At 36.9% G+C, this 26,035-nt stretch overlaps 1 protein-coding gene across 6 annotated transcripts; it reads left to right on the top strand.

The window, feature by feature from the left end:
- Nucleotides 1–3,246: 3,246 nt before the first annotated feature.
- On the top strand, nt 3,247–22,226 carry LOC128166842 (FMRFamide receptor-like). 6 transcript variants are annotated; one of them, XM_052832258.1, is made up of 2 exons: nt 3,247–3,509; nt 20,865–22,226. In XM_052832258.1, exon 2 carries the CDS (start codon nt 20,920–20,922, stop codon nt 22,081–22,083), a length of 1,164 nt encoding a protein of 387 aa, XP_052688218.1. In that variant the 5' UTR covers nt 3,247–3,509; nt 20,865–20,919; the 3' UTR covers nt 22,084–22,226. The 6 variants fall into 6 exon arrangements, with proteins under 6 accessions (XP_052688218.1, XP_052688222.1, XP_052688220.1 ...); XM_052832262.1 differs by lacking the exon at nt 3,247–3,509 and adding an exon at nt 9,838–10,200; XM_052832260.1 differs by lacking the exon at nt 3,247–3,509 and adding an exon at nt 16,897–17,391.
- Nucleotides 22,227–26,035: the final 3,809 nt, after the last annotated feature.

Here is a 26,035-nt window from a genome sequence, read left to right as displayed (position 1 = left end):
TGAGCTGAATAGGTAATACTAAGTCTAGGGCTCTTATGCGTTCTCATAATTACTGGGATTTAGACACTATTAAAATGATACCAGTGTCAACCAGTTACTGCGTGGTGGTTTTGTAAACATGAAATACAAACAACAAGTTAATGATTAAAACAAAAATTTCGTTAAATTTAAACATTAATATAGATAGTCAATACTTCTTATTGTTTATGTGACGGTACTGTTCTCATATACACGGACATTACTTATCCAAACGCTGCTCGCGATGAGATCTTTATATTTGGATAACGTTCAATCTATACATATCCTCTCAATCATATTCGAAACATTTGTCAATGTTAGTAACAAATAAACAAGTGAAACTCTCTCTGTGTTCCTGTGGTAAATGAAGCGTTGATGCACACAACAAATACACCACACAATCGCTTTATAATTAGATCTTCTGTCTATATTAGTACCAAAGAGAAAAAACCCAGAAAGTTGATAGAAAATGTTTAACAAGCGATGGCCATATCTGTACTCTGTTCTTTCTCTGGATGTTGAGTCCTTGCATACGTGTTCTTTGAATGTCATTGTTGAATATTGATTGTCTTTGCCAAAGTCGTTTTCAAGTCATACTAAATATTCTATAAAGTATAAGGTTTATGTACAACTTTGAAGTTGTTGGAAACTTATAACTTATAACTTATAACTGTTGGATACTCGCTAATTTTGTTTAGCTTTGAGTTTGTTAGTTAGATGATAGTTCTGTTTTTGGGTTGTTTGTTACTTGAGAATTCTTTTAGTGTGTGTGTTGGTTACTTGAGAATTCTGTTCAGCTTTCAGTTTGTTGGTTCCGTTTTGTTTCTGTACGTCTTTAAATTTGAGTTTGAAGACTAAATGGTGTTTCTGTGCAGCTTTGAAGTTACTGGTTAATTTTTGTATTTACACAGCTTTTAGTTCGTGTTTACTTGATATTTATACAGTTTTAGTAAATACCATAGTGTTTCTTCATGTATGGCTTTAGATAATAGATTCCTGACTGTTTTATAGGTCATTAAGCTTTAATTTTAATGGTCAATTTTCTAGACTGTACAGCTTTGATTTTGTTTGTTGCCCTTCCTCTCTGTACAGCTTTACATGGGTTTATGAGTTACATTCTTATAGTGTGCTCAATGTTATTGTTCCTGAAAAGCTTTGAATTGGTTATTTACTTAATAACTTTTAGTTTGTTTGTTCTCTTTGTTTCTGTACAACTTTGAGGACTAGAGTCACAAACACACAAAAACGGCCCATTCTCAGATCTTGATTAAATTTTCTATAAATGTTGTTAAGGAAGTCTACTTTTATAATCTAGAAAGTATAATGAGTTTTGGGGGTCCGTGCAGAGGGCTATTTTGTAGAAATTGGTTTTTAATTAGTTCTTTATCGGTATTTTTGCTTTTGTGCATTTTTTTTTAGCTTTTAGATTACTTGTTGTTTCGGTACAGCTTTGATGTTGTTGATGGTTCCTGTTTAGCTGTGATCTTAATTGTTTTTAAATAGCTTTGAGATTGTTTGTCTGTACAGCTTTGAGCTTGTTTGTCTATACAGCTTAGAGCTTGTTTGTCTATAAGCTTGGAGTTTGTTTGTCTGTTGAACTTTGGGATTGTTTGTCTGTACAGCTTGGAGTTTGTTTGTCTGTACAGCTTTGAGCTTGTTTGTCTGTACAGCTTGGAGCTTGTTTGTCTGTACAGCTTGGAGCTTGTTTGTCTGTACAGCTTGCAGATTGTTTGTCTATAATCTTGGAGTTTGTTTGTCTATAAGCTTTGAGTTTGTTTGTCTGTACAGCATTGAGATTGTTTGTCTGTACAGCATTAAGATTGTTTGTCTGTACAGCATTAAGATTGTTTGTCTGTACAGCTTTGGGATTGTTTGTTTGTACAGCTTGAAGCTTATTTGTCTGTACAGCTTTGGGATTGTTTGTCTGTACAGCTTGGAGCTTGTTTGTCTGTACAGCTTTGAGCTTGTTTGTATGTACAGCTTTGGGATTGTTTGTCTGTACAGCTTGGAGCTTAATTGTCTATAATCTTGGAGTTTGTTTGTCTGTACAGCTTTGAGCTTGTTTGTCTGTACAGCTTGCAGATTGTTTGTCTATAATCTTGGAGTTTGTTTGTCTATAAGCTTTGAGTTTGTTTGTCTGTACAGCATTGAGATTGTTTGTCTGTACAGCATTAAGATTGTTTGTCTGTACAGCATTGAGATTGTTTGTCTGTACAGCTTTGGGATTGTTTGTTTGTACCGCTTGGAGCTTATTTGTCTGTACAGCTTTGGGATTATTTGTCTGTACAGCTTGGAGCTTGTTTGTCTGTACAGCTTTGAGCTTGTTTGTCTGTACAGCTTTGGGATTGTTTGTCTGTACAGCTTGGAGCTTGTTTGTCTGTACAGCTTTGGGATTGTTTGTTTGTACAGCTTTGAGTTTGTTTGTCTGTACAGCTTGGAGCATGTTTGTTTGTACAGCTTTGAGTTTGTTTGTCTATACATCTTTAAGTTTTCGGGTTCCTTGATAGATACATATTCATTGCCATAAAATTAGTCACTTTCACTGAAATTATCTGAATTCAGTTTGTCAGTGTAGTTTAAACCAATGGAAAAGTGGGATGTGACAACATAATGATCTTTTATGCGAAGGATAATTTGTGACCAGTAACCGATCCGCTTTCGTCGTTCAATATTTTCATGATTTTTTTCTGAATCCAATTGAGTAAAAGATACATGAGAAAATGAGAACATATCGAAACAAAACGTGGTGCTGTTTAATCAATGTTAAGGTTAAATTACTCTTTATTTACATGAAAAATTAAATATATATCCGGTGCTCGCGTTTCAACTTAACTCATTTAAAACCTAATGTGTTCAGCAGACTTCATCAATTTTTTATCAAGTTATTGTATTTTCCTAGAAACCTTTAAACATTTTCCAAGTATGATACAAAACTCTCTTGCTTCCGAATACATATGTTATAGTGCTTAAGAAGATCGATGAGAATTTATTTGTAAATTATATTTTGCGTGACTTCCTTATAACTTTATTATTTATGTTACCCCTTTATTGTGGAGGCTATAAGTAATAGCACCACCATGATACAAACCACATCATGTCATCACTTTGAACACTTTAGCACCACTTTGAAACTTGCAACTATCATCTCTCATCCCTATTTTTGATCACTTTATGATAAAAGTTAAAAGTGGCGACTCGTCAATCTTTGTGATAAAAGAAGGAAGAGAGGGAGAGAGAAGAAAGCGAGAAGAGATATAGATACGCCTTTTGCTGAATGACTTTTGTAGCACGTCACTCGAAGAAGTCGATTGTTTGGCCTGAGGCAACCATGTGTGTCGCTAACTTATTATGAAGCTTGTATATTAAACAGGCTTGTGTAAAAATTTGCCGCTCCGTAAACTTGACAAGGATGTTACAGATTTCAGAGCAGTGGTAAAATGCTGTGTCCGTGAATTCTTTGGACTGAGCGGCATAGAGTAACGCCGTTTGAGGTAGGTCCTTTTTCTGTCAGTCCCTCCTTCCCTCTGTCCTGATCAAGAATCGATGTAATTTTGAAAGGGTTTATGTTGCTAAGACATTGTACCATTTTGTCTCAAAGAACTCAGTGATTTTTGAATTATATTCAGAAATCTTCAAATGTGTGTCAAGGATTCTATATAAAAAGAATTAGTTGATGTATGATAAAAAATAGTCATTTTAAATGGGAAATTTAGCTCCAACTTAAGATTGGGGTACAAAGTTTATCAAATAATGTTTCGTGTTCCGCGGCATATTGTAATATGATGTATGTAATAGACGGCTATCAGATCTGTAGTCAAACTTAGCGAGGATTGAGCCACGTTAATCACTTACATAGAAAACCCGCAGGAGTGAGTTAATATAGGCGTAATCTAATGATACGATGGGAGCTTATCGCTCGGGATCGGATTGACGTGCTCCTGAAGGAACCAGATTACGTGGTATTGGAGAGGGTCACGCCATACTGATCAGATAAGTAGCCCGGGTCAGCCACCAGTTAACGGAGAGAGAGAGAAAAAAAAGACAGAAAAAATACAACTCAGACACTGCAATACTAGATGGTCGGACTCATCTTGGTTTTTAATGCCAACTTTTGAAACAGTTTGTTGCGATTTTAACGCTATCGACGTTTATATTTAAACATTTAGGCAGAATTTTAATATTTTCTTAATTTCCATGAATTTCAACACAATAATCCTATTTCCAAGGCCGTCTGTATATGATGAAAACACCCATTTTTAAGATGCTTTTTTAAAACTGGGAGAGAAAAAAAGAATAACAACTTGAAGCTTCTGTCTCCTTATTGTTGAGAACGACAGTATCATGTTTGGGTTGAGTCGGATATATGTTATTGTTAGTAAAGCAGTATTTTGTGCACAGGTCGGGTAGCTGCCTCCAGTCGGGCGTGCGGCGTAGTTCTAACCAAGGTCTTCTGCTCTCTGTGCAGGCAGTGAATTGGATGGTGTTACTTTGTATCATAATAGATTGTCGGTTTTCTTCGTAAAGTGATATAATACGGCTGCTTACAAAAATCTAACTTTGTTGCCAAGGTTTTTTTTAAGAAAAAAAATAGACAAAGTTACCGTTTTAACTCAGCTGTCATGCTCATAACACGTACATTCCAAACTTTTTGCAGAATTCAACCTGAACATTTTTGTCAGTGCAAGAAATAATTTAATGGGTTTATTTCGGAAGTAAATGCTCAGTTAACATGTACATTACTCTAATTGCCGTTAGGTGGCTGATGTAGGAGTATTTACTCACGTGACGTTACGCGCTAGGCGTCACCAGGCGACGCTCAAACACGCTAACTTTGTTATAGTTGGCTTATAAGTACTCACTTTTTCAAACACTTGCTTTTCAATTTCGCCATTCATTATAACAGGCAGTCTCTACGGCTTCATGCGAATGCTTAGTAAAGAGTTATGGCCTCAAGTAATTGGTTCATTCTCTAATCGTTCACTTAGCAGTAAAATGATGAGCGTCAGAGAAAATGGTAATACATACTGTTGAAGAGTTAAGTCAATTCTCCAGTAATTATGTCCTTTGCCAGGGTGTTGACTTTATGTTGGTGTCCTCATTCGGGGTTTAGCTTCAAACCTCACTTAAATGAATTCTAGTATATTCTCGTTGATTAAGTGATCCGGGTTATTTGGGGTAATTCGGGTTAAGTAGGTGATCGAGGGTAATGAAGTAATCTGGGTTAACTACGTGTTGTTTATTTTGTCTCTGACAGCAGATTAAGATGACGGTTACATGTCCCCACCAGGGGTGTCTAGACTATCATCTTCATTATACAACGGAAACCGGGCATGTCGGGTATTATAGGAAAGCACGGGATGAGGAGAATCGAGCGTCATTATATCAAGAATCAATCCTCATAAAACACCTTTTCGTGTCATTTGAGTTGACAGTGGTGTGTGCGGAAGAGAGTCATTTCAATGATATGAGCATTGTTTATCATTGACTGAGAGTTCGGCATGTTGACTTCTGACATTTATGTAACAATTTGTAAGTCTAAGTGTTAGTGCTGTGGCGATGTGTGATTTGTGGGATCTGTGGTCAGGTGTATCAATGTACTTATGATTTAGGGTCATAGCATGTTTAATAAACTTTAGAACAATCTGTTCTATGCCAGCTATGTGAAGGCCACTTACACTGTCCCATCCACTTCCGGTAGTCGTAAGTTCTAATTGGAAATCTTACATAACTTCACGTAGGATTCTTCTATAGCCGGTCTGTAGCCATTGTTTAGTCTTAACACAATTCAAAAACAATCAAGGCAGCAAAACGTATACACTCCCTTTCTTTCAGAAAAATTTTCAATGTTATTCGTGAATCACATCATATAATGTATGGAGCTTGGCAGGCTTGGAAACCCTGCTATTACCAAGGAAGCTGTGACGATTTATGACAAATCGGCACGAAACGTCAAAAACTCTCATTCACTAAACGGCAGAATCCACGTTGCTGTAGGGGTGTCACTAGACGGGCGTGTTATAACACGTGGCGGTGAGAGCGACGGTACTCGGTCATCGGTCATCTGTCTATTCTACTTTTTTTTTAAGAAAACGAATCTTTAAAGAAAATAAATACGAAAATGCCAGACTTAATGAAGGTCATGAAGGTGAAGGTGTACTTCCGTGAAATAAATTGTTTATATTAACACGCATCTGTTCTCTGATTAAATATCATGACGTTCTACCTATATAGCTATTCCTTGATATACATACTGCACCAAACTATCAACGAAATTCCTTAGATTTGTGAACTTATACTTATTTCCTAAAATGATGATTCGTATGCCTCTTTAAATCAGTAAATTAATGTCTCCATCAATCTATGCCGTTAATTTTCACCTGATCGCCCCATTAGATGTAAGAGTAGGTCGTCTATCTCGTGATTATCCGCAGGGTCGGTGTTTCTTGCTTGTCGATCACATGCAGTACCTTATTTCTGTCCACCGTTATTCTTAGGGTAGCAACACAGAGTCCCCTAAATCAACCAAAACAATATTTGTATTGATAATTAAGATACGCCGAGGGTGGGAGATGCTGGTTTGACTGTATATTACGGAAGCTTACCACTTGGTCGCCGGACCAATAAGTAATAAATTGTATACCTAGTTACCTCTTCAAAATGTCAAGGTTATTCTTGTCGCTTGGAGCAATGCATACTGACGAATTATAATGGTTCTTTTCTGTTTTATTTAAATTAATTCCTCAGTAATTAGATTGCTGCTGCATGCGAAAGCGACTAAAAATGTAGTAAAAATCTTCGCCGTTCATCACAGAATTTACCTGAGAATTTTGCCGAAAAATTCATCAGAGAACATAAAGAATTTTTCTATTGAGGAAATCAATGAGAAAAAATGCTCTGTGAATCTGTTATGAGATATTTTCGATGGGAGTGCTAGAGTGCAAATAACATCATTATTTTTGAAAGAGCTCAAAGTGTCCGTACATATTTTGGGGGAGGTCGTATATTAAAGTACAAACACGAGTTCCAGACGACGGCTTGAGTGTTAAAGCTTCCGTTCTGTCTGGCCCGTGACTAGTGTGGGGGAGGGGAAGGACCGCCAGCAATGTCCGTGATATGACTTTCATCTCTGTGCCCAGGGCCTTCTGCTTGCCTTTGACGGGCCTGGACAGGTATGAGAAGTCACGCTGATATTTCCTTTACTCGTGCACCCCCAGCACGCATCACTCAGCATCAAGGAGGCAGGTAATTCGTCAAATAAGGAAATATTCACTTATCAGGTTTTGTTCATGAACGCCGATATTCCAAAGAGGAAGTGTATTAGAGGGCTTTATGCGTCCTCCCATCAGTTCCTGTATCCGTTTTTCTACACTTGGTCTCTATAGGCATCTTAAGGCGGCCGTATTGTTTCATGAAGTCATGCAGGTAAACATTAACTAAATGAAATCCTGAGTATGACATTTTTATGACAAATGTACTTATAGATAGACGTGAAAGTAATTAAAAGAATTGAAACATAATGTTGCGAAATTAACGTGCATGTTTTAGGGAGAAGACAACTAAGCTGTTGTGAACGCCCAGTAATTGACAAAAAAAGCAGTGGTCGTCAGAAACAGCAAGGATGGCCTTGGATTGTGGTTAATAATCAAAAATTAGACGTTGCTAATGTCCTCATTCAGCGGAACGCCTTTCTATTAGTAACCAAAAATAAATGGTCATACCGACCCCCCCCCCCGAAACTTCGAGCCGTGTTGCTTATGTAATGGCACAATACGAAGTACATTCCGCATTAACAGCTGTGTCCGTGTTAATAGGGGCGATGTTTGATGGATTAGCCGCGGATAATACGGATAAACCCAACAGGTTACATCCATCATACTTGATGCTGTCAAAATATGACATCTGATTCTTTTCATTTTAATGACATATTTCAATGCTGGTTCCGATTAAGTCTGATATGTAAAATTATCTCTTCTAGCTCACCCATAGTGAAGTATTTGGCTAGATCTACCTTCTGCTAAATCTTCGCTTTAGGTTAGATCGAGAAAAAGTTGTAATTATTGTATACTAGTTGTCAGTTTTGTTTGGGGTTTTGATCTAATGCCTTGTACATCCGACCGGAACTCGCCCATTCAATTTACACACCATGAACATCCTTTGAACGGGGAAACTACAGTAGCTCTGAAAACTACTGGAAACTGGAGGTCAGGGCAAAGCGAGGAATGTCAACGAGTTTGGTCATTTTTAAATTAATTTTTAACGAATAACCAGATTAAAAATCTAACCGTACATGGCCTTAATTTCACAAAATGTAGTCGTTCTAATTCTGTTTCAAAATTATTTCAAATTGATTCGATCACGGTCATGCAGCTAATACTTTACTTCTGGTCAGTGGGGATACTAGTTTATAATTTTAGTCGGGTCAAGGACACGAGGTCGGGTAGATACAATATCAAGGAGAAAGGAACGGTAGGTAGGTGATACAATGCAAAGGACACGGGCTTTGGTAGATGATACACTACCAAGGACACAGGATCAGTTATAGATGAAACAAGTTAAGCGAGATTTTGTTATAGAATCGATTATATTTCAAATAAAATGAAATCAACAACTGTAACTTAAATGTATATCTCTAAATCATGGAAGATTTTTTTTACCTCGTTCTGACTTTTTTTTTTTACCAAAACTTGATAACATCCTACAAAACGAATATCATTATATCACATTATATAACAGGAAAGGTATCTTAATCTATGACTTGACAATTTACCTAGGTTACAGATGTGGAATGAGATAGGGATGACAGTTGCATTTAGGTATTTGGTATAAAAGCTTTCTACCTCTGGTCTATTTTACAGCTGTTTCCATTGGTTTGTGAGCCGGGGTTTAATTGCGGGCTGTTAGATGTTTACTCCTCGGTGTAACAATGCGGCACTGACTGATTACCTAATGGGGCATGTGTCTTTGAAGTCGAACAAAATTAACAAACCATTAAAAACATCTCATTCGTTATTCAATCTTAAAGAAAATCAGCAGTGAAAATTTTACGGATAACATTTCATTATAAACTGTTATGGGTGTATTTTGCATTAATAGGTGGTAGGTGACGTCATTATAAATACTTTGTTTTAAAGTAATTTGCATATCTAGAATCATGAATTGCAGCAAGGAATTTTTTACTATCATTGAAATTTTGTTCTTCTACGTTCTTCAGTGGAGATCACTCCATCATATGTCACTTTTATTTCTCTCCTTTTTTACCATAAATTATTTCAAAATGAGTTCCAATAAGTTTCTAACAAGGCGGAAACATCTCCCAATTATCATTAGCTCAGATCGATCGCCATTCTTTAAATCTGACAACTTCTAAATATTATTTCTTTGTATAGATGTTTTTTGTGATATCTTGTGATGTGAGGCAGAAAGTGATACAGGGCGAATACATGTCCCTGTCACATACCATCAAAGTGGCAACCCATCCATCACCGATTTCCTTATATTGACACTTACTGCAAAGAAAAGGCTCAATTAAAGTTATATATCACTTTCGTTCCCTTTCTTTTTTATGATCCTATTGTACACTGGTACACAGATATTTCAGGTCAATGTTTATCGTTTTTTAAAACAAATTGATGGCTTTAAATCTTAGAAAGGTTCTGTTTTACTTCTCACTTAAACAGTAAAGCGTTTGGTGGAGTTAAACATAGTGCTGTAAAAGTGATTATACATAGTAGGGGGAAATACACCGTGGGTCTTAGTATAGTCAATTACCGCTGTACTGTTAGACATGAACCGACGCTTTTGATTGGTGACATCTGGGTGTCCTGAGTGACCATCAATGGAGTCTGGCTGAGGAATACTTCCGGGTGTCGACAATCATACACAGATTATTTTCAGTGTGATATTGACTGTGAATTGTTTGTAAACTTTTTACTTTACCTGCTGTACGTTACTAGTATTTTGTTTCATTTTGGAGTGTTGTGAACTTGATATTTTGACTTTTTGGCGGAATTTTAACCCTGTGTTTTTAACTTAATCTCTCGCGGTTTTTGGGACTCTTGAGTAGATAAATATATCTACATATGGTAGCTTATCAAGTACTTGCCGTGAAACGCATCTTGGGGGTTCCCAAAGATAACGTCAAAACAACACTATAGTTTAGCGACTATCAACTTTCAACAAGAGGTAAGTGAGATGTTGGTTAAAACAATTCAACCAATGTAATTTCAAACGTCTCGTTTTGAATACTTTGTATAACATAATGAAACAAATACCGGCGAGTGATTAATGAAATGGTCACTTTTAGATAAGACAAATATGCATCATTTACAACTTGCTTAACTATTGTGATTTTCTAAGTTCAACGTGCAAAATTGAGCGCAAATCTTAAAAAGAACCCTCTTCATTATCTTTGATATAAATATATCTAAACCACTCACTTACATGTGTTGTGGAAGTGTAACTTTCACCTCTTTATCTAATTTTAATTCGTAGCACGAACAATAAAAACATCAATATATTTTTTTAATATGTACTATTGATCTGTGTGCAGATTCTTAGAAATCAAATGTTGTTAGATGTATAATTTGCAGTAAAGCGCGGTACATCTGTCTAGCAATCAGTCCCCGGACAAAAAATTCCCCGTGTAATCCGGTCCTGATAAGCATGTCGGCATGCAGTAACGGAAGTTTATCAGTTTCTGGGTTACGATTTCATTACAGGTTGCAATTGGCCGGCAGACGTTGGCTTTTATCGTAAGCATTCATTAAATCATCTTTATCGGTTTTAGAACGACCAATAAAGCCCCCTTAAACATCTGTTGAATTTAGTTCGATCCGGTCTCAGAATTTTCCTGCAGTTTTCCGATTAGAATAGGCACATGCTTTCAAAACAAAGATAAACTTTTTAACTTTACGAAAGATAGAGACCCTTGCTTTGAACAAAGTTTTTTTTAACTAAAGAAAATACCCTGGGCTGATTACAGCTTCCAGTTGTATATATGAGCGTACAGTTTGGTCGCAGTCAAAGGTAACACAAGGGCAGGATCCAATGAGATTGGGTATAAACAGTTAAACCTTTGTGGCGTTTGGCATCATAGAGTCTACTTGTTTAACTTTAGATATGAATGTACATGTAGCGTGAAAGTGCTAATATAATGCCAATTACACACAAATAAAATGTAGTAATTTGAAATATAAACGTTGTTAATTCATTGTTTACTGGGCTTGAAGTCCAAACTAGTTTTAGTATTGATGATTTTACTTTGTTTGAACCACATTCCTTTCCCAGGAAGTCAAACACTGAGCTAATACATCTTTGTAATGATGACGCCAGCGCTGGAGTCAATATTTGTGAATGGAGCGACAATGTGTCTCACTCTTTTTGTTTAAAAATCATACTTATTTACTTTTGGTCCTGTATATACCTAATTAGCGCATGCGTACGCTTGACTTAATAATGATATACTCTTCGGTACCTTTTTTAGAATCGACGGATATTTGATTCGATATTGAGATACGACTCTTTAATCTTTATTGTTTGTTTGTGAATCATTATTCGGTGGTCAGATCTTACTTCGTTGAATTTTTAATCATCCCAATAAGATTTCTTTTTAGCTTAAAAAGTCCAATCTGTGCCCGCAACCAAAAAGAAGTAAACTTATATTCATATACTCAGCGCAAAAGTATTTGATATCCAAAGTAATTGAAAAACATGTCATAACTCTTTTGGGATATCTTCAGTACAAGGGGATTTCTTTAATAGTTTTCGACTATCCTTGCTGTTGGACATCAATAAGTATTTCAGTGGAATAAAAAGTATTATGTAACAACCATATGACATGTACCAAATGACATTTTATCGATAAATTGTGAAATCTCGTACTGATCGGGTTCGAAATAATGTGAATAATGCTGTCTGGTGTACATCAAAATACAAAAAGTAGGGGCTGCACGGTGACTATCATTTTACTGAGAAAAACAATCAACAGGGGTTTATGCATGACATCCCGAGGACTCTGATCCTGCAAACGTCACTAATTGCCATAAACAAGCAAGCTTTGATGGGGGTGTGCCGCCATTACTCACCACATTACCAAATGACCGTAGCATCCGCCAATAGTATTCAGACATTCAAATTACAGACGCTTTGGCATCATAATCTCTATGGTCCGGAAGGTAGCGTCAGTTGTCTCAAGACTTAGTATCAGGTGAAGAGTTAGTGGTCAGTGGAGAGGGTGGTAGGCGGAACTTGGTCAATCTGTCAGAGAATGTGGTAGGCAAGGCATGGAACATGTCGGTCATTCAATGCAAGAACACACATAAGACGAGAAGATCTCACGTAAAAAAAGTTAACAGATTGTAGATATGTGAATAGATGTACGCTCTTAAAAAACTCATCCGGACAATATACTGTTCTCTCGTTAATATTTATTTTGTATAACAAGTATGATATTAAAGGTGTGATCGTAGAATAACTTTTTAAAAAATAGAATATATTTTCATGGCCCTTGTCCAGTATTTGGTTTTTATATTCATTTTGTGCATAATACAATAGTAATTGGCATTTATATTGATGGCATTTTCCTATATTTACTCTCTCTCTCTCTCTCTCTCTCTCTCTCTCTCTCTCTCTCTCTCTCTCTCTCTCTCTCTCTCTCTCTCTCTCTCTCTCTCTCTGGAGTTAGGTTCCAATATAAAAATATAAAACAATGAAATTTCTGAATGCTGTACGTGTGGTTGTTTCAATGCTTGTCAAGATGTATCAACGTTCTGACCATAATTGTTTGAACTCGCTAATTTTCCCAGAAAAACAAAGTGAAACTCGGGGGGGGGGGGGGGGGGGGTTCCGTCATCTGATCTGAGGAGCAGTGGTTAGTGGGATGACGGGCACCTGTTGTGACTCAATGGCGTCAATTCTGCAAGTCATATTTATTTACATGTCTTTCCCCATGAGACCTGGCTAATAATAATTATAACTAGTTTCCATTAGTTGATTAGTAATTAGAATTCTGTAAGAAAGGCGCCGGAGGGGTACCTTTGATGGTTCGTAACAGTAGGGGTTTAGGTTAGGGGATCGATGGCCAGGAATCGGTTACATATCACACACAAATTGATGTCAAACACGAGGCGAATCTTTTTTATCCAAACTAAAATAGAGCATATCAAATAAATGCTGGCGTCCCGACCGATATTTCTGATATACTTGTTAGTGTAGCCTGAAGCAAGAGCAACGTCCACCAGAAGACAATTATTGGAAAAGACAGTTGGATATAGTGTATGACCAATTCCCATTGGAAAAATAAAGGGAAGGTCGTTACCTTATTGCTACGAGTCAACTGGACATAAGGAGTCGGTAGTGTAAACTTTGTAACATTTCCTCTTTCTTGACATGCATTTCTAACTGTAAACTTTAATATAGTACCGGGGTATGTCCCAAGTTTTTGCTTCCATCACTTTTTGATGGTTTTCTGATAAAAATACACATACCTGTAAAAGATGAAAGAAATACAGTTGAAATCGATAAAAGGGAAAATATCCAAGATATCTTCATTGACAAATATTCATTTTTCACTCATGAAAGTAAAACAAATTTCTTACGGAGATTTATAATGGGAACTGTTTACATCTTTTCACCAACCGGAACTCACTCGGAATACCTCGCACAGTTTTTCAACGTTATCATCTGGGTTATTTAATAGCTGATGCAAAATCCTCTCTATTTTGGGTTGTTTATTGAAGTCTGAAGCGGTGTCAAAACAGATAATCTGGACAGTTTTTATATTTGTGGATAAACGTAGATTGAGCACAAAGGTATTAATGATTATCGAAATATGAAGCAAAAAGTAATGGAAGCAAAAACTCGGGACAGAGTATAGTCATGTAAACTTGTAAATATGTAAACTATGTAAACTAGATGGCGCGAATGTTACGTCATGATCAATCACAATAACAGGGTGCGTATTCTTGATGAGACAACCAGTATAAATTGTGTGTAAACGTCTCCTTACTGATTAAAAGACATTTTCAGTTCACATCAATTTGACACATAAATCAATGATGATGAAGAACAATTAGACTAGCGTGGTTTCATTAATATTTATATGGCTGCGTGTATTAATTAATAAGATTGCACAGGAAAATCACCGTTACGTCATAATACCGAGTGAAGAAGTATAAAGATAGACGGAATATCCAATTCCAACATCAGTTCACCATAAACTTTTATTGGGTTTTATTCACATAGATTTGTTCTCCGCCTAATTTTATTCAGGAGTGTGGACTTACTTTTTTATTCAATTGGTCTGTGCTGCGTTATTTTTGAGTAAGTGAATTGAAATTAGTTGTTATTCTTGTAATCATTTCCTTTTGGTTCCGTTTCGATCTCTGGTCAGGTTTGTCCTCTGTCACATTTGGTCAAACTATCAATAAATGCCGGACCCTGCATAACACATGCTGTTTAAACTGTCCGAGCTGTCAATCACCCCAAGTTGACCCTGCATGGTCACTGCCCACACTGCCTTACCTGACCAACACAGAGTGGTTTGTACATAAGTCATTTACTGTGAAACATGTATAATTCGTGCAAATATTTTCTACTTATATTTAGCAAAGATAAATGAGTATTTGTTGGAAGCTTCCGCTTCATGTATATATATTGATCATCAATCAACGGTGAAAAAAGAAGGGTTTTGTAAAATGATCTTTGTAGATGACAAGTTGATCGTTATACCGGTATATATCTCGACTCTTCCGTTTTGAAACAAATGTTATGGCATCCTCAAAGCCGGGGGACCGTGTAACAGAGGTTGACTGGGGAGGGGAGAGGTGGAGGGGTCCCGGTTGACGGGGAAGGGGAGAGGTGGAGGGGGTCCCGGTTGACGGGGAAGGGGAGAGGTGGAGGGGGTCCTGACTGACCAATGACAGAATCATCCACATAGTTGACATTTCTCTCTAAGGGGGCGGCTGCTGGAACAGCTGACGAGCAAGAAAGATCTACTGAGTACCTTCATTCATTGCGGCGCTCTCCTCTCAATGGGCCCCCAATAAACTACAAGTGCGATCTCCTTGAAAGCCCTTGTATCTTTGATAGGTGTAAATAAAGCCAATACTGAACAAAAATGATTGAGGAAAATGAAACAATTAGAACTTAATAAAATACATTGTGCATGGCGTCTCAAACTGCACTGAGTCTGAATGAAAATAGAACAGGGATTGCTTCTTATATATAGACCGACCATGTTATGTCAGTCGGTAAATCGGTTTCCTTTAAACAAGAGTCTGCTTTGTCATGCATCAGAAGGGCAGATCTTCCTCCTTGGTCGTTTATGTTTTACTTATCAGTTATTCTAGGTGGTTTTAAACCTGCTGGTAAATAAACACAATGTCTTGGGTCTCGACCCTCGTTCTGTAGCGGTAATTTTTGACCTGATATCTGAGAAAAATGTGATTTAAGAGTGAACTTTATGTAAATAGAGAAAACCCTTTATCAACAGCATTATTTCGGGGAGCTGCTGTTGTGATAGTCTGCCGCTGGTCTGTTAGAACTAATTTGCTCAAATGCTCGTGAAATCATCACGCCAACAGGACGTTGTTTTTCTTTACAGAAAGGCGGAAGCTGTTTATCTTGGAATGATTTGGAGTATACACAGAAGTGAAATTGCGATTAAATAGATAATGTAAAGATTATTTTCAACTGTTTGATGATTCTATACTGATGTCGAGAGTTGACCAAGTGCTTCAGCACTTCTTTAGTTTCACACTAGTCCACACTAATCTCGGGCAAAGTGATTAAGCTTCGAATTATACCACAAATGAATTGAATTAAAAGTTTAAAACTAAATCTTTAAACAAATATTGACCATCATTTTCGCAGGTCATTAGGCATTGTAAACAGAACTTAAGGGTTCTGGCTATATCAACATTATTTTAACAAAATCAAAAGACTTCGGCCGTCTCCTTTGACAGTTCATTTTCCGTGGTCCAGTTTGTCGATAAGCAGTGAAGTCTCCCGGCCTTCTGACGGTCCGACACCGAGTCCGTGCGAGCTCACAGGGGCTGTCAGATAAAGTCTGAATGCCCAGAATGACCTTCAAATAACCTAAATGGAAGTCTTATGATTGTCCGACCAATCAAGCAATCCAATAGTATAACAATCCTCCAGAAATATCGCCGTCAAGTTAAGAGGCAATATCTTTCTGACGCGTAGTGATACGGTCAGTGTGGTGTCACATTCCGCCATTAAAACCTTTACCACTTCCGGCGGTGTATGCACACCCCGTCTCGCTTCAAGCCAGATCGTCGCGGGTCCACTTAAAAGAAACAGAACCCAGATTAAACCCCGAATATAAGATTCATTGATTGCTAAACAATATCAGTTATTATGGTAATGTCCGAGGGACATAGAAATTTAATAGAATTAAGCATACCAGCGTACATTGCATCTCCTTGACTATCAAAGCATATTATTGTTCTGCATGTAAATCCATCTTGATGAATTGAGTGAAAAATCCGTAAAACAAATACCCAAAATAAGGTTGATTTTTCAGAGTTATTATGTATATAAGAGGTGTTAACCTCTAGTCATTTTGATTTGTGGACATAAATAAGATGTTACGAACTTTCAGTGTTTTCATTAACTCCAGGCAGTTTATATGCATGCGGTTTCTTAATTGTTCTTATTTATAATAATGTGCCACTGAAACGGAAATTTTAAAAAATATATAATTAAATAGTAATTTGAAGCGATAGTGCATGGTCTGTGTTATCGCCTGGCTACGTGGAGCAGTTCAGAGTTGTTTCTTTGCTTATCATCCTGGGTTTTTTAAAGGTAAGTCTAACTCACTCCCTCCCAGGAATGAGAGATATCAAATCTTTGCGAAATAGTCTAGAGTCGATACGCGTCTGAATTTTATTATACTCAGAAGAAAATGTCACCACAGGGATGAGCCAGAGCCCGAGGTTAAAATCGTCATTCCAGTTGGGTCGTAAATGATGCATTTCTTCAAAAGACCAGCCAATTGTGTTGATTCAAACGTTAAATCGCCCCCTCCAATCAATATCGAATGCACTGATGGAGAATGACCATTTCGTAATCGCTAGTCACTTAACTATATAAACTTTTTCTGGAAGTTTATTTTGTTTGTGGTTAATATTGGTCCCCGTGTTCGAATTCGCCGTTGCCTTTTCTATTGGAGAATATTCGCCGAATCGATAGGGTATTATAAAACAAACAAACTTTTCTCCACTTATCTCATAAGCAAAAAGCGCTCATGGTTGGATGTTGACAATTCCTGACTAATGCATGTATGAATGGAGTTCAGTCTATAGTAAACTTGTGTATTCTCAGGAGGTTAACTGGATATACAAGTAGGAAAAGGTAAGTGCGCGAACTTTACAGAACAATTTCCTTCTAATTAAGTAAAAAACTTTAACCTAAGTAACTTACTGTCCTCGCTGGAATCCGATACGGTTTTAAAGCTTAGGTAACGCCTGGAAGAAAGTAAACTCATTCGAACAATTACAGTCTATTCGATAAGCCAATGAAGTTAACAAGATCTAATTATTTTTGACCAGCTGCATAAAATGACACGTTGTGCTCCACAGCGAGTATTCTATCGGACGGGTCCCCTCTGGACGCGTCACCGCAAACTGTACCACCAGTATAAACAGTTGTGGGATCGCACGGCACAGCTTCCCGGGTTAACGAGCAGCTCTAACAATTACTCAGGAATTTACCGAATTGAGCTCCTTCAGAGTTTTAGTTGATTTTTTTTTTAAGATTTGCGGTGAATCTTATGGTAATTTTAATCGGGGAAAAGTTCCATTTTAAACAAGATAATATAAACAGAGGAATTAACTTTTCTGTTCGACCTGTAGGAAATTATCTATAGGAATGTGGACGATATATCGACACGGTAAGATTCCTATTTTATTTTATTTAAACAAACAAAAAAATATGTCTTCCTTCAAAATCTGTTGCTTGTAAATTATCTTGAACACCCAATTTCTGTTAACGAGGAGTAAATGACCAGGTCTAGACCATTAGATGATCATAACAGTGAGAATGATAGGTCTATAATTGAATCTCATTTTTCTGGCATCTTTTGAGAGGTTTCCTAAGTATTGAGTGCTAATGAAGGTAAACATTTTGGTTAAATATATTTAGCATTCATCTCGCTCGCCAGCATATCTGTACTCTATGAAATACAGGGTTCTGTTTTTTTCTTTTCATAAAGATAACTTTATCTGGACGATAAAATAAAGATTTATAAATAAGTTTTCTGATAGCTTAGAAACACAGACGAAGGCACAAGTGATAATAAAATCTCGCATTTCTTATATATTGTTTGACTTAATCTTGTCACTTTCTTGGTTTTAACCTACTGTTATTAGCTTTGCAATTTTCGCATTAAATTTCAAAATGTGTTTAAACTAAAATGTTTGAAATGTTTATTAAGGTTGTAGGTTTTTGAGGGGTTTTTATAACTCTAACTTCTATTTACTGAAATATTTTTTTATTTTGTTCACGTTTCAACATTTTCGTTTTTCACTGCGTACTTCACAAAACATATTAAAAAACTTTTAAAATAATAATATTAAAAGTACGTTAAGTTCAGTAGGAAATGATAATGAAATAAAATCACGAGCTATTTTAGATACTAGTACATGTATTTCTTTAACAAGGCCAATAGACATGCAGTATACACATAATTATCATTGCATGGATAATTTACGAGTCGTGGTTTTTATTCGTAGTCCATAATTTATCTGTGTCTCGTGAAATTAAATATTGACAAAAAGTTCAGAATAGCATGTGAAGGTTATCCTCGGTCGCTGCCCAGCCACCGGTAACCACGTGACTGGGACTGTAGATAGGGGTACTGGCCGTTAACACGGTACCCCCCCCCCCCCCCCCTCCAATAACTTTCGCTGTCTATAGAAATGGTGGTTGGTCCCGTACCGTGACATTTTATATACATGTATAAGATAATGAAAGTCCCTATTTAGACATCCGAGTCAGCAACAGACAAATTCCCTGAGCTTTGTTGGGACAATAAAAAAGCGAAATCAAAATTAATTTGGAGACGATGGTTGTGTAGGGTCTTGCAGTATGATCCTGGCTCCCCTGAGATCGTTGATTGGTTCAGTTCAGGTCTTCATCGAGTGCTGTCTTCCATCAGCTGTCCAATACACCGCGATCTCGCGTACCTACCCCACCAACGCACTGCCTGTTAAACTCCAGGGCCAGCATTTTCAATTATATTGATACAACACATGGAGAAATGAACCGAAGAAAACTTGGCGACTGTAAACTTTATCATCAGATAGTTTGATACTCAAATAAATCTTTACTTTTATATCAATAATAAATATCCTCATAAATTGCTGAGTATATGTTTTTTCCTGGATCATACATGGCCTGGATAAGGGGAGAGATCATTATCTATGACAGAAATAATCGTGTTCGATCGTAATTCTCGCCGCAGCGGTGCTTGGTGAGGTATGGCCCTACAGCGGGGGACCTGTATCTGTCTCGGTGTTTTACAACATAGGATATTAGCGCTGTAAACATCTATACTGTTTATACTTCATTGCGATAAACAATTTGATCTTGGATACAAAAACTTCCTAAAAGATAGATACCTAAATGCCGGGATTAGGCAAGAAAATCTGATCTCCCTACAAACTTACGTCCCTCGTGAAATGCGATCATAACAACCTCAGAATTCTGATTAACGCGTTTAAAATTGAAATTTTAAAACAACTTTGAATTAAACTGGAATGTTTCGGATAAACAAAAATTAGACCAGGACCAATCGATTACTAATGCTCTGGGAGACCATGATGGATTAAGGTGTTAATCTTGATCAGGTAGATAACATGTTGACGCTTACGCTGCTGACATAAACAAAGATTGGATATTTTGAAGTCTGCTAACTTTGTTTGTGTTTTTATCTATTAGAGTGTGTATTTTGGTGTTTCATAAATTTAGCCGCCTCTCGATCAGGAATAAGCCCGAAGCCAACTACGTGTAGTTTGAAGGGAAAATGAGGATTCTGTCAAAAATGATAAAGTTTGAAAGAATTGATTAAAACACGGCATGGATTCAACCCCGTTGATCGACAAGCCCAGTCCATATGATATGAACAGCTGATATGTATAAACAAATATATGCTTGTGATTTGCCACATATTCAATGTTTTAAACACTTTTAAGTTCAAAAGGGTCATACGGAATATCCAAAATGAAAACTCGTTTCATTGCGTAGAAACTGTGTGTAAATACGATAATTTGAAAAGTTGGTATTGATGCGGCAAAATAATGCTGATGAAATTGATTCCTGAATGTAAATTGATCCCACCTCCGACTTTATAATTAGTGCACCATTTCACTCCTGTCCCGGGGCAAATTCTCCAGCTGTCCTCCCAGGAATACTTCCTGCATATTTTCTTGGGAACATTGGAAATCGGCGCTCTGACGTGTTATCGCAGGCTGGAGACGCCATTCTTCCTCTAATTTTAAGTTCACACCTTCAATCTTAATTTAAGCGCCGTAGCATGTGGCCATTTTGGCATGGCAAATTAGTGGTGATTCTGTGTACAAAACCATAGTTTGCCAACAACAACCGTTGTTTTAAACATAAAGGAAGTTTCTCTTGAAGGGGCGTAGTGTCTTGTCTTGCTCTGGTCACAGTATGTGTGCCCCTATTTAGAGAATCAAATGGTACTACTACCAAGAAAACTGTTCGCTTATTCAAAGTCATGTTCTAATTAGCAATCATCATGCCTCACTAGGAAGCTCTATTTAAGTAAAAATTGCTGAACTAATGTAAACTTATTTTCTTTACAGAGACTGAGGCACCATGAGTCTTAGAACGTAACTTCCTTCTTTGAGAACCACCGTCATGGTAAGGGGTGAGATCAACTTCGCGCTGAACCTCTCCTACGGGGACGCAATCTTCCTCCAGGACAGCGCGGGAAACAACACCGCGCTGCAGAACGCGTTCTACATGCAGTACGTGGTCAACGGCATAATCCTCCCGATTCTGTCCGTGTTCGGAGTCTTTGGGAACATTCTGACAATGGTCGTACTCTGGCGACGGGAGATGCATTCGACTACCATTTTGTTCCTGCGGGCTCTCGTGTTAACGGATACCGGAATCATTGTAGTAGTCGCGCTAACTGTGACCCCGTTTACTTTGTCTTTCTTTCACCCAGGGCTGTGGTATTTTAAAGATGTGATATACCCCAATGTATTTACCCCAGTGACGTATATTGTGATGGTCATCCAGCAGTGCAATGTGTGGATAACTGTGTCGGTCAGTGTGGAGCGATATATCTCTATCTGTCATCCATTCAAAGCAGCCAAAATATGCACAAAGCGAAGGACATGGATTATTCTGTTTGCGATATGTGGAATTTCAATTATTTACAACATTCCAAGGATTTTTGCGAACAGGTCTAAATCCCCGTGTTCCCCTACAGACGACAGAGAATGCTACATGCTTGTGGATACTACATTTGGCAAAACAACATTTTACACCAAAGTGTACATGGTATGGATGTACGCTGCTTTAATTTACATTATTCCACTGACTCTTCTAGCGGTCCTTAACTGTTTGATTATCATGGAATTGATGCGCATGCGTGCAAGGAGAATCGGCACAAATATTCAAGATGACAATGAGGCAAATCTTAGTCTCATTTTGGTTTTAATTGTGATAGTCTTCATTTGTTGCCAGACTCCGGGACTATTCTCACAGTTTGACTTTCTCTTCGATCCCATTGTATTTATTCAGTGGATAGCGTTTGGGAACACTTTGTTTGTGACAAACTCGTCCGTGAACTTCCTGATCTACACGGCCGTCGGGCGGCGGTTCCGCAAGGTGTTACTGAAAATGTTTAAGAAAATTTTCGGACAATCTGTATTCTCGCGCTCAAGGAACTCTGGATCAAGCTCCGACCACGAGCTTTTGGAGACATTAAGATCTACTGTACATTACAGAGACTCGGAAGTGACGCAAGTGAACGACATACACAAACTCGAGAAAATCAGACTTACTTCTTAATACGGTGTGATCTTTTATCCGCACAAGTGTCTCGTTATGGTGACTTACCTGTCTATCTTATTGTTATTGTGATTCATTAATCAGTTGTTTTATTACGTTAAATTGTTAAAGGATGTTTATATGTATAAAGTTTCATTGACAAACGGTTCTTTAAGTTGATATAGTTAAGTCTTGTCCTTCAAGGTATGATAATGAAATGAGAAATTCCTTGCATTAGAATTTCAAATTCACTGTTGCATTATTTATATATTAAGTATTTTAGACTGGGCCGTGTGATGGCATTAGTAGGAATTCTGAATACAATTCATACTTGGAAATGTATAAGTTGTTGGCGTAAATTAATTTATTAGATATGCTCCATTCACAGTTCTCTGGGTGCACCCTCACACGGCATGAATTATGCAGTGGTTTCCTCTGGATATTTCATCACACATCAGAAACAAATATATGGAATACCCTCTAGATAAAAAAAAAATCAAGTACATTTGTATTACTCATTCGAACACCTCGTTTTATCACGATGGACCCGCAGCCAAATCTGACTACTTTTAAGTAACTACTGTTCAATATCATCCCAAGGTAGTCTTTATGTTATCGCAGGTCTCCAAACAAAAAACGAAAGACCTGTCGCAAGACCGACACCGGTGATAGCTCTGGTGCTCATCATGTTACAACAATAAGGTGATGTATACCAAAAGTAAGTCGAGCATGCATGTTTAATTAGGTAATTAGTAGTTTTCTTAGAAATAGAATCAATTTTCCCCATTTTTAGATAGATATTTTTTATAGAATTTTTACACTTTGAAACAGTGCAATACCCTGAATAATTAAAGGAACTGGATGTAAGTTGACTTTGTGGTTTGATGCGATCATTTTCAAACTTACTACATTCACTTATTAAACTATGAAATCACCAGTGACATTTTGACACTCTCATATATATTTAATATCATTCACTCTTCATCATCAAGAGGTAGAAATATACGATAAAGAGGCGACGACCATCGATCTTCATTAAGAAATTCATCGATTTGTTGTTCTGTGTAGCTTGCGCGGAGAAGTATTCCAAAAAACGGTGTTAGTAAAGGTGAAGTACGCCGCTCGCCAGGTGTTCACAGATCAGTTGGGTTTTTATAGGAAAGTCCTTGTATCGTATCATCTGATATATTTAAATTTGAGGCATAACCCATTTTTACCATTTTAACATATATAAATATATGTATATGTATAACATTCTTCAATACTAGGTAACCTTTCTACGCTCTTAGTCTAACATGTACGGTGTATTTTAGGAACAAGGAATGTTTTTAGCACAATTCAGATACAGAAGCCCTTAATCAAAGATTCTAAATTATTGGAAACGAGTCAGTATGAAATATAGACATACAATGATCAAACGCAAAACTATTTTATATCAAATATTATCAATGCTAGAAATCTTGAACTTGTCACTACTGCGTAAAACAGAATTCTGATGTCAATTTCAATTTATAAGTGTCTTATATCTGAATCAGTGAGGATATAATTTGGGTCCCTAACCCTTTAAATTTTTATTCTGAAGAAAGGATTTGAGACATGTTTCTTTTAACTTAATTGCGGGTGCTGATAAATTTTTTCCAAAAGAAAGATTTTTTTCTCCTGAGATACTATTATTTGGATAACAATAAATCAGATGATTTTGTAAATCTGCAAAATTTTTGCGTCGTTTTCTTTTTGCGAGTGTGGGAAAATATATATTATTCTAAAAATAAATTTAGACGTTCTGGGACGCCTAATTTTTATGAATTAACATCAAACCTTAAAATTGAAAACGCCGAAAATGTTAATATTACCGTATTTGTTTGCAGGTTTCAATGCGCTCAACGAGGATTTTTGTTTTATTACTTCCCTATATGAAGAAAATACCTGACACTTATATGTATACATACTATTATGCCAGTCGTTCACTCGGTTTGTGTAACAATAGCGCCAACAGACACGTGCGTATTTTCTCCTACCTTCACACCTTCTTCTATTTATATCTTCGCAACAATTGAAGCCATCAGAAAATGGCACTTTATTTTTTATATTTAATTTGAGTTCTAAGAAATGTGTTCAGATACGCAAACTTGCTATAAATATCTAATTGTTATTACAAATTTCCAGGTTTACGGTAAACATTTCGTACTACACCTGCACCAGGTACGTTAAAATTATGTGATAACACAATCTTTGAGCAAACAAAAATTCATAGGAAAAAGTTTCTTTGCTGTAGTAAAATTATTTTTCTTATTATAAGGTAAAGTTCGGTAAACGGATGTAAGGACTCTTAGCACGAAAATATTACTTACTGAATTAGTTGAAGAAAGCAATCAAACTCAATCAAACTTTTATATTTATTTCACATTAAGTTATTTGTTTAACATAGAATGCAGTCGTAGTGGATAATGTCATATTATCCCGGCAACACTAAAAACTTGCTCTCGTGAATGTCATACATATTCTTATTTCAGACTATTTCACACATAAACGCCGCACAGAATAAATGAAAATATATGCTCATAATTCAAACACTGTGGAACAAAACGTTAAAAGCATCGCCTATCACCGTAAATCTTTAAACTTAAAAAAAAAAGTTCAATACGTCGACTTTTTTGGCCCGGAGAGAGCAGACCAAACAATTGACGGCTCTTTTCGTGTTTATTGACTACTAATTAGCGACCTCGGCTCGCACTCTAGTCAGCAGGGCGGGGGAGATTGGTCTTTTATCTATAGACTGTGTCACAGCCAGCCCAGGCTTGTTAATACGTCACGGGGTCACTACCGGAGCACTGACCCAAAGTCTCCTCTCGAAAGAACACAACCTCTTGTCGAAACTAATTAAAAACATACGTTAAAGAACTCCCCCAAGTCCACGTGTTAAAATTAATCACCGTTCTTAAGCCGCCATCAATAATACATTGAGGCGGACTATTGTTTCTTACCGAATCTTAATTAATTTTTTCACTTTCTAGTGTGTATGGACACGATAGGGTCCTATTGATTACCCTTGGAATGGAACCCACCCCCCCCCCCCCCTCCTTCTTCATCCACGGACTTGTCACCAGTCAAAAGACCAGTTATTTGTTACACCGTACCGTCGCGTTCAGAAACCGACGAAAAGCGACCACTCGATTGGATTGATGCAGTAGCAGCACTCTATCACGTTTGATGAGATTTACCCACACAAAAAAAATCCATTTTCTGATATTAAAGTATAAACTAATAAACTCCCAATTTGAAAGTTTTTTCAGAGCTTTTCATTCAATTATTCTAAAGTTTTTTAGGTTCCACTATGCAATTTTCCAGATGAGATAAAATTGTTTCCATTATCAAATATTTTTAGGTGGGCTAAGATTGCTTTTCAAACGGAATTGTAAATCTCTTTGCTACACGAGTGAGTGTACACGTATTTTCAAAATCTTTTGAAAACTATATATGGTTCATTATGGTATTCATTTAGACCTCCATTATTTCCAGATAAATGAAACGTATCAACTATATATGAAATGTCTAGATCAGTCATAATCATTACTTACCTACTTAATAAATTGCACAAGAAGTTTGAAGAAGACTAATAACTCTACCTCAAATAAAATCACCAAACTTTCTGATATTTATCATGGAAATTTAATAATGCAAAACTCTATTCTTATTTTTTGGTCAAAAATGTGTTATGATACTTCGTTTGATTTTAACCGAATTGCACAAAAGAATCACTTAGATGAATTATTCTGGGATAATCAAACACTCTTTAGTGGTAATCTCTCTTACATGTACATGTATGTTCAAATCATTGTACAAACCCACGATGCATGCACAGCGTATTTGATACACACTAGGTGTAGGTTTTCTTGGAACGATGTAGCTTGGTCCTGCCAATCAAGTTCTGCAACACAAAAAACGACCGAATGAAATTATCCAATGATATCCG

This window comes from Crassostrea angulata, chromosome 10, assembly GCF_025612915.1.
Source record: "Crassostrea angulata isolate pt1a10 chromosome 10, ASM2561291v2, whole genome shotgun sequence".
NCBI lineage: Eukaryota > Metazoa > Mollusca > Bivalvia > Ostreida > Ostreidae > Magallana > Magallana angulata.
Note: the sequence above shows the minus strand (reverse complement) of the source record. Positions and strands in the feature narration are given on the sequence as shown.

Excerpts from the sequence above, each read along its gene's own strand:
- LOC128166842 (XM_052832258.1), top strand. The coding sequence starts at position 20,920 with ATGGTAAGGGGTGAGATCAACTTCGCGCTGAACCTCTCCTACGGGGAC.